At 31.1% G+C, this 10,342-nt stretch overlaps 1 protein-coding gene across 1 annotated transcript; it reads left to right on the top strand.

Annotated features, from left to right (window-relative positions):
- The first annotated feature begins 868 nt into the window (after positions 1-868).
- Positions 869-5,710, top strand: pink (WD40 repeat domain-containing protein pink). Its single transcript, XM_065498597.1, has 4 exons — positions 869-1,082; positions 1,174-1,530; positions 1,645-1,791; positions 1,864-5,710. Exons 1-4 carry the CDS (start codon positions 990-992, stop codon positions 3,808-3,810), a joined length of 2,544 nt encoding a protein of 847 aa, XP_065354669.1. The 5' UTR covers positions 869-989; the 3' UTR covers positions 3,811-5,710.
- Positions 5,711-10,342: the final 4,632 nt, after the last annotated feature.

The following is a 10,342-nucleotide window of genomic DNA, read 5'->3' on the forward strand; positions in this document are numbered from 1 at the left end:
CGGTCCGTTTACTTTTAAAAACTTGTAACGAGAGAGCAAGAGAGTGTTAAAAGTGACAGTTCGTAGATAGAGAACATGATATTTTTTACTGGACATTTTTTGTCCAGTAAAAAATATCAACATTTAACATATAGTTGCAAATGCAAACAAAACTAAAAAGTTGAAAATTAATACAATTTACAAGTTTTGCAAAGAAAATAAGTAAAATAGCCCAAAACAAACATTTTAAATTAATTTACAATAAAATACAACTTATTTTTACAAATTGTTGTTCGCGTACTTTATTTTTGTTACTTTTCAGATTGAGAGTAATTTATTTTTACTCTCTAAAATAAAGTTACTGGATATTTTTTACTGGAAAGTACGCGAACACACCTATTAGCAGAGTTATGCAAAATTATAATAGTAACTTTATTTTTAGAATGCGGATTGAAAAAATGCATATTTACTGCAATTGATGGCTAATACAGTAGCAATTGTAAACACAAAGTATACAGAGGCGTCAAATTTGACAGTTCAAAAACACTAATATCAGCTTTTTTTGAAATTGTTTCGATAGAAAGAGAAACAAATTTGCGGTTTATAAGCACAAAACCAAACCAGTTGAAATTGTTTCGAGCGAAAGAGACAAATATATTTTTTTTGCCGTGTCGCCTCTGTATACTTTGTGATTGTAAACACTGATAAAAAAAGCCTGAAATTGAGGTTGATATGTTATATCTGTGGTTGATATGCTCAATATTTTGACAGCGGTTATGTTGAAAAAAAAGTTACCATCATTGAGCTAAGCGCAAACAAGTTATGTTGGCAATGCTACCATTGAATTGAACAACTCTGTAGTGGTTCATTTTCATCGTATTTGTTTATCAATTGTAAGAAATTAAGAACATTTCTGAATGTAGAAAAAGAGGAATAATGAAATATCGCACAGTAATTTGAATTGAATAGCGAGGAAAAATTGTGATTAGACAAGCTTTAACAACTAGCGTATGACTACAATGATGAATTTATATTGTTTAACCAATTTTATCGATTATTCGCTGGCCATTCACCAGCCACTGAAACATAGCAACCGCATCAAGGTAAAATCAATGTTTTAATCAATACGACAATTACGTTGAATATATGTAGAAATGTGTCATTGATAATTTGCGTAAATCTTTGTTTTTGTAGTACACATGCTTTGATATATCTGAGAATTATATTGTGCTTGGGGCCACGTCGGGATCGTTGTATCTGTTTAACAGACAGGGTAAATTTTTACATCTCATCCCCAGCAAACACGGAGCAGTGAATCATTTATCGATATCAGCTAATGAGAAATATGTTGGGTTTTCAACACAACGCTCAGTTGTTTGTGTATACGCTGTGAACCTATCCGCACAGGCTGCGCCGCAAGTTATATTTACAAATTTGTGTAGTGACCAATCCGTTCAAGTCAACTGCATGCATTGGACACAAGATGAGAAACAGTTCTATTATGGTGATTCAAAGGGACAGGTTAACTTGGTTTTGCTGTCAACATTTATTGTAAGTTTCCTTCTCGTTGGTATTCTAAAATTTACGCAAATTGGCGAACTAATTTATATAGTAACTGTTATGGATGCAAAGAAATTATATGGAACGTTTCGTTTATCATTTTAGGGTACCAGCCTTATTAATATGTCCATACATCCAATACTCTTTTTGGAATCTCCTATTGTACAAATAGATGATTTTGAATCTCTGCTTTTGGTTTCAAATTGTTCCAAATGTATTTTATGCAATACAGAATACGAGGAATATAAACAGGTTTGTAGGCTTATTGCTAATTAGAAATTATTTCAGCACTATTTTTCTAATTTAAATTTGGTACTTTATCAGATTGGTAATAAACCCCGTGATGGCGCTTTCGGTGCATGCTTTTCAATTTCCTTAAATGAAACACAGCATCCATCGCGAATATTCTGTGCCCGCCCAGGCTCTCGAATTTGGGAAGTCGATTTTGAAGGTAATGTCATTCAAACGCACCAATTTAAGTTTGCATTGGCATGTCCACCAGCTAAAATTCATAGAGATCAGGATAATGACAATGCAAACTTGTCAGTGGACAATGATGGCAACGATGAAATGTTGGATTATCAACCACAAAACTTACAATTTGCTAAGCTGCAGAAACTAACACATGACTTTTTGTTAACATATACTGAATTAGGCCTGTATATATTCGATGTACGTAATTCTACAGTAGTTCTTTGGTGTAATCAGTTTGAACGCATTGTGGATTGTAAAGTTTGCAAGGGTGAAATTGTAGTGTTTACACAAACTGGATCTTTATATTCTGTGCAAATGCATTCGCTGCAGTCACAAGCATCTGCTCTGGTAAGAGAAGACAAACTGCTGGAATGTGCTTGGCTAATGCGTAAGAACGTTAAGTATTTTGCTGACAAGGCTAGAGAAGACTACGAATTAGGGTTATTGATTCAAATAAAAAACTTTTTGATGGATCGTCATCAGTATGAATTGCTAAATGACCTCTCGGTTATATTTGACGCCATTGCCCAGTGCGAATCTAATGGAGACAACAACAGCTCCGGCGGCAGTTCGGGTACCGTAGATAGAAGTTGTAGTTTAATTGCCACGGCAGTGCAAAATCAAAAGACATCCGCTGAAAGTTCTCCTCAAGGGGTTTATGTGTTGGAAAACTCTTTCTGTGACAATTTAAAGCCACATAAAGGCGAAAAACATTTTAAGGACGCGCTATTAACAGTGACTGGAAAATTTGGCAAAAATATAATCAAGTATAAATTTAACATCTTCGCAGAAGAACAACAAAAACTCGTAAGAGATTTGATACCTGCCAACGAGAGATCTCTACCCTTTAAGGACATTAAAGCAATGTATGAGAACGACGAGGATATTGTGTGTCGTGTAAAGAAATCGAATCAACAGTCAACCGGTAGTAATAGGGGAACAAAGGCCTCTACCGGGATATCTAGTCAACACATTACAGCTGAAGAGAAAACAATTTACAATTTGTATTTAATTTGCAAAAGTTCTAAATTTAGTAACACTAATTTTGTTGAACGCTATCGTTCATTATTTGACGAATATTCAGCACCTGAGTTACTACAACTTTTGGAAAAATTGTCTCAAGTGATGATCGAACATGGTGATGACCCGGAGCAAGCCCAGCGGCACTGTTATGAAATGTATTTTCATTATTTAAATCCTGAGCTTATTTGGGAAATGGATGACTCTTCTAGGGACTATATAACGCAAGGATTCGTACTCTTGAATTCATCCGATGATATTGTACGTTGTGATAATTGTATGTTCCCTTTAAGATTCGATAACTCGTGCTCATTCCACGAATTGGGTTCAGTGCTGTTGCGCTACTACTGGTCACGCAATGAACAGGTAAAATGTTTTGATGTGTTGACACGTGTCCCAGCACTTTTCGATGTGCTGGCCAAACTTTACTTGGCCGAATACAACATGGACAAGGTATTACCCATTGTCTTGAATTATGGCCAGCCTGATCTACTAATGGACGTGGGCAAAGGTTTCTCACTCAACTCCTGGTCAAAATGCTTTGAACAGTTTGTCGATTTACAACAAGGTCGTTTGACATGTGTAAACTGCGAGTGCGTAACAACAGTAGAAAATGTGAATCGTCATTTCTTTTACACTTGGAATTGCTTTCTGGGCATTATTTTGGAATACATGAAGACTGAGGACATTCTTTCCCTAATATTAAAATGGTCAAATTCCATTCCCAATGATGCCATCGATAGAGAGTTCTACTCACGTTGTCTTCTCAAAGGTTGACAAAAGTTTCAAATCTCATTAAGCAAAATACATTCTACGTATTTACCAACAACTTTTGAATATCATAGACAAAAATCTATTTAATGTTTAACTCCTAATTACTTACTATTCATATATACTAAAATATTGTATAAGTACAATTTATGTAACTCTTAAAATAGCCAAATTATATAGCATTTATTTTGGCTGACTTCATAAACGCAGTTTGCAATGCAACACTGCAATGCATAGTGTTCATGAACGCAATAGATTTTGTGTTGCCAATGTCGCAAGTTCATTATTGTATGGCAGTGCTTTTCAATGATTCTTTACAAAACATTTATGCGTTCATGAATGTCACAAAGTATTGCTTTGCTATGCATTACTGCGTTTATGAAGTCAGCCTTTATTTTATATATGTACATCCAAATCTGTGCATGTACGTATGACCATATGTACATTAGGGTGGCCCCGTTTCTATAGAGGAAAAATAAATAGTCGATGTTCTCAACTAAAATGAAAGTTTAGTTTGTTTGAGGAGACCATTTCTCAAAATGTTTGTCTTGGCGTCAGTATTTGGTGAGCCGGATCAAAAATATTTTTTCAATTTTTACATCTAGTTAATTATAAATTAAGCAAAACTTTTTTTTCAGCATTTGAGTTGTTAAAAACCTATTTTCAATCATAATATCGATATAAAAATAGGCGTAATTTCATAAGTTTCCATTGGTATATAACACTTTATAATTTCAATGGTTTATAAAACAAATATTATAATTTAACAAAAATACTTGCAATTTTTTTTATCATGAATTCTTTGTGATTACCGTTTTTAGAGTTTTTTTAGGGATAGATACGGAAGAAAATAGATTGAATTTGGAAAAACAGAAATACCCATTTGGGTGATATTATATAAGGTTTAAGGCCTCATTATGGCAGTTAGTTGTTCTGTGACAATTTGTTTTTCCAAATTTATATTAAATTTCACACAAATCATTAACAGGTTCGTCCGTCACAGAACGAAACAGCACAGAAAACCTAACTACTTATACATGTTTTTAATGTACAAAATATAAACAGCTGATTCGGAACGTAACGTGATTCGTAAACTAATTTTTATAAATTTCTAGCTGTCCCTGCAAACGTTGTTCTGCCATACAAATTATTTCTAGTGAATATTTTGGTTCCAGCGGTATGAAATATACTTCACGACCAATTATACATATGTACATAATTTCATAAAAATCGGTAGTGCCGTTTCGTTTTGTTTGAATTATGTATTTGGATATTGCTAATATAAAAATACTTAAATCGCGATTAAAAAATGTGTAAATTTGGGGTTATATGTATTTTTTGATGCCAAATAAAACAAAAGCAAAAAAAAGTTTTTGGCATACATACAAAATTTCATAAAAATCGGTTGAGCCGTTTCGGAGGAGTTCAAACACTAACATTGTGACACGAGATTTTTATATATTAGAAAGGTTTTATAAATATGTATGTATGGGTAAATTTAAAAAACTTTTTGAGAAAAGGTATCTTTAAATGAATTAAACTTTTATTTTAGTTTGGAACAACCGCAACTTTTTTTGGGCTCACCCTAATGTACAACATATGTTCGACAAGAACATATAAATTAAGACCTTTTACCATAGAATAATATATCCATAGTAGCGTTACTGAGAGCGAAAAAACCTAAGTCTGTTGTCAAAAACCTAAGTCGTGAGAATGTATTTGTACATAGTTTTGAGATTGTATTGGTGCCTTTTTTAATTTTCACCAGACACACAGAGTTTTATAAAAATGTTTAAATTTTAATTTATTTAAATTTTCTTCTATTTTCAATACCAAAAATTGAAACTCTGTTCTATAAATTAAATTCTACCACAAATAAAAATAAGTGTCAAAAATTTATAAAAAATATTTTTTTTCATTTGAGCAAAATTAACGTGTTTCGGAAATAAAAGTGTGCTGTAAATTGTTAAAAAAAATCATAAAATAGTGTATAGAATAGTGTGATAAAGTGGTTCGGTCTGTATTTAGTCAGAAAATCAAAGGTAAAATTTCAAGTATTTTGATGTGTTAAATTATCTCACAAGTATGTTGAATTCACATATCATGTATTTTGTTGTTGCAAGAGATAGGTTTTTGACAACAGACTTAGGTTTTTGACAATTCCGTCTCGTCTCTATGTTACCCTATGGCCAAAAACCTAAGTCTGTTGTCAAAAACCTAATTCATGAGAATGTATTGCATGTATTTTGTTATTGTATCACCCGTATGTGTGAAAAGAGAGTAATTTTTCAATATATATAGAACGGAAGGAGAGAGTAATATAATATATATAATATAATAAAATAATATAATAATAGGCATAGGGCATAGGGCATAGAATAAACACATATGTGTTTATTCTATGCCCTATGCCTTTTACCCAAAGAATAACAAGAAGGGAAGCCTCTAATTTTTTCTACAACAACAACTTCTCTCTCTTCTCACATACAAGTAGTGTGTGAATTCAACACACTTGAGAGAGAGATTTAACTTCAAAACTTTTTCTTGAAAATTGTACATAATTGCAATTATAACACACACTTTCACCATCACATAATATTTTTTATTCTTTTTTTCACACATTTAAACCATTTAAATAACCGAGACGTGTATATTTTGCACAAACGAAAAAAATATTTTTTTAATTTTTTTTTGACATAAAATTCAAATAAACTTAATTTTTGCAGAAATTATGGAATAAAAAGCGGAAAAATCTATTTATAAAACCTTTCCAGATCAAATATAATTCAAATAATTTGAGAATTGTTTGAATTTTTAAATTTAATTGCAATAAAATTTTGTTATAATTTTTTGAGGTCGCTTTTTACAACTCTGTGTGTTTGAGGAGTGTGGTAAATAAAATGATACCAATACATTCTTATAGTTAGGTTTTTTTTTTGACAACCGACTTAGGTTTTTTTGACAGCGTTTCACTTCTTGTTATTATTCTTTGTTTAATACCTTAAAATATTTTTATTACAACTAGGGTTCGGCGTTTCCCTGAATTTTTTTCCCCGGGAAACGGGAATGAAAATCTTAATTTCCCGCCAGCAAAGCATAAATACAATCTAATTAGTTTGTCCGATTTGTACTTGTTTCAAATAAAGCTAGTTGCCATTTGAAAACATGTTTAGCTTTTGATATTAGATTTTTGGGGTTTCTTATTGTAACATATTTTTCCATTTGTGATTCGGCAAAATCATCATCATCGCTATAAACTGATGAGGAATCATTATGGTCAAATATGCGTTCATGATTTTGCTGTCCACATGTGTTGAACATTTCCTTTGTTACATTATATAATTTATCGATACTAGCTGTTCATAAGAAGTTTTCGTTATAGCATCACCAGTAAACGTTGGTTTAATGCTTCAACTTTATCCTTAATCGATTATAAAACATCCTCTAATATTTCTAAATGTGGAACAAGCTCTTTTTTATTGCGTCATTTAGTTTAACAACAGACTGGACTATCACAACCATGCTGTTCCATCTGGATTTAATGATGCTCATTGCTAAATTCTTCCTTTATATATTTCTTAATGTTTAATTTTTTAATCAAGTTTTAAAACATATTTTTGAGTTTTCTGCTTAATAAATTAAGGGCCTGTTTCTGAATTAGGCCCTAAATTATTTTTATTTATTTTTCAAGAAATAAAATGTTCCTACTCACTGTGGTTCCAAATCAAAATCTAGGTGGACAAAATTATGAAAATCGGTATCTTCAGAATTTGGAAAAACTAAGTTTTTTCGGAAGCTGACAATCTGCTCTCCTCCAATACAAATGGGTTTTTCAATTGGACATTTCGTTTTCTCGACAGAAGCGCCAGAAGTTCAACAAATTTTGAATCATATTTTCGTTAATTTTTTTTTTATATTTTACTGCTTTACTAAATTAGATATATCTCAATTGTTTTACCATATAATAATTCATACTTCAAAACATAGATAAACATTGATATAGGCTTTTATTAAGTGTATATCTTATATTTATGGGTCTCTTTATTTTCCTGTATTTTGGGTCTCAAATACTGATATTTTTTTTTCTAAGAATGTTATATAGCTTGCAAAACAAAAGACCATCGAGGCCCGTCCAAAAAAAAATTAAATGTTTTTTTTTTAATTTTTACGAAATGGAATTTTTAGAAATATTTCTTTATTTATTATTAATTTTTATAAATCTAGACCCTACTGTAACTTGAAATATAGTAAATACAGATCTTTTTAAAAATTTAGTTTCAGAAACACACGAAAACGTATTTTTTTTAATTTTTTATTAATGATTTTTATATGTATATCTAGACCCTAATGTAACTTGAAAAAAGTTTATATTGATCTTTTAAAAAAATTGTTTGGAATCGGGGATACTAATTCTATATAAAAAGAGCGCCAAATAATTTTGTCCACCTAGATTTTGATATGGAACCTCAGTGCAACTGTTTGATTTAAAGTTCAGTTCTTATTACAGTTTTTTTAAATTAAAATGTTTTAAAGAATTTTTTTTATAACATTTTTGTACATGAAGGTAGTACATCATACTTTATTACTGATATACAAATTTTATATTTCCCGTTTTTCCCGGGGAAAAATTACAAATTCCCCGGCAATTATTTTCCGGGAAATCCCGAACCCCTTATTACAACGCTTACGATGTTAAAGAAATTATATACATATACAGAACATATTATTGTACATCTAAACATATAAATTAAATTAAAATTAAATCTCTTAAAATAGCTTTAAATTTATTATTTACTCTTATGGTATTAAGAAGCACATACTATCTATTTATCTATATATATATATAAAAATTAAATGGTCCATGTATGTAATGTCATCACGTGAGAACGGCTGGAGCGATTTGGCTGATTTTTTTTTTATTCGATTCGAAATTTTCAGGAGATGGTTTGTATCATGATAAAAATATAGAAGGTAGTTTCAATCAAATTTTTTTTTTCAAATAAGGTTTTTTGAAGTTTCCTTATTTTGTGAGCATTATAAAAAGCGTTGCCACATTCCTAAAAATGATTTTTATTTTAGAGAAATTTGTTTACAAAAAATATGTAATTTATAATTTAGTATTTAAATAAAAATGTATTAAGTATGTTGTGTTGGTAGTTAATGATTCAATTCCTAACATTCGCTTACTTATAATTAAAACACCTTGACCATTTTTATAGGTATATTAAGTAAGAATTTTTTTAATTTTTTTATTACTAAGAACATATTTTGTATCTTTTAAATGGCGGTTTAAAAACCGAATTCGAAAGTTTTACATACATACAGCCACTGTTGTCGTTTGTTAGGTAATATAGGGACTTTAAAAAAATTTACATTTGAATTTGGTATTTTCGCAGTTGGTTAGATGCATTTTCCATGTTTGTTAAATCTTAAAATAATGATTGAAATATTTGAAAATGAAAATCTTACCTTTGATCCCAATTTGATAGTAAATATTTTTTATATTTTTTTTTAATATTTTTCAAATTAATGAAAATTATGTATTCATTTTTTCACAAACTTCAAAGTATATATGGGAAAATTTGTAATTAATATGGTATTACTATTTTAACGAAAACGTCAAAATCCTTAAGCATGTCAGACGTAGAATTTTAAAAAATAAAGAGAGAATGAAACTACTACTTTTCTACTATGGTTTGTATCATAGGGTACAACTAGAGCAGTGATGTTCACGCCATACAACAATTGTTTGAAAAATTTACACACATTTGTTATGCTCTTTTAAATACTTTTGTTCTAAGGACTAAAACGCAAAACCAAAAAAAAAACTTACCAAAAATGTCCAATACAAATTTGAAAACTACTGTACAGGAATTAATAACTCCAGTGCCGGCGGCTATGGAGGGTGTGCAAACGGGCCCTCAGGCGTCGATATCCTGCGACCGTAATGCTGTTTTAGTAGGCTTGGCTAAAGCTGCAGATAATGTTACAAGTCCACCAAAAAAAACATGTGTAAATAACACCTCGTTAGCGAGTACAGAGCAATACAGTCCAAGCAATGCTAACCAAACGAAGAGCACTAGTGAAATGTGAAAGGCTGAGGAGGAAACCTTCAAACTGCTTGGTGAAAAACTTAGTGCTGCTTATAATGTGGCATACAAGGCTAATAATATCCACAAAACTATCCGTGAAAACCTAAATTGTGCGTTTGCATTATACCAGGAGTTGAAGGAACAACGAAATGAACTTTCTGTGAACATGTGTTATACAGAACCAACGAAACTGAGGAAGTCAGCGGCTACGCAGACTGACCACATCAATACCAGAAGAGATGACGAGACCCTGAATGTTTCTCCAACAGAAGATAGAAAAAGGAAAAAGGCTAAAACTACCTCATGAATAGCAACACTACAAGTGCACAAAGAGATAAACACCCCAACACAGGTGGCTAACATTCCACACATAAAAGATGATTGGATAGTAGTCAAAAGCCAAGAAAGGAAGAAAAAACCTAAGGAAACTAAAAAACGAAGTATAA

Source organism: Calliphora vicina, chromosome 1, assembly GCF_958450345.1.
Source record: "Calliphora vicina chromosome 1, idCalVici1.1, whole genome shotgun sequence".
Classification (NCBI taxonomy): domain Eukaryota; kingdom Metazoa; phylum Arthropoda; class Insecta; order Diptera; family Calliphoridae; genus Calliphora; species Calliphora vicina.

Coding starts and splice junctions, on each gene's coding strand:
- pink (XM_065498597.1), top strand. CDS start 990: ATGACTACAATGATGAATTTATATTGTTTAACCAATTTTATCGATTAT. Junction 1,531..1,644: donor TTTTGCTGTCAACATTTATT/GTAAGTTTCCTT, acceptor TTATCATTTTAG/GGTACCAGCCTTATTAATAT. Junction 1,792..1,863: donor AATACGAGGAATATAAACAG/GTTTGTAGGCTT, acceptor GTACTTTATCAG/ATTGGTAATAAACCCCGTGA.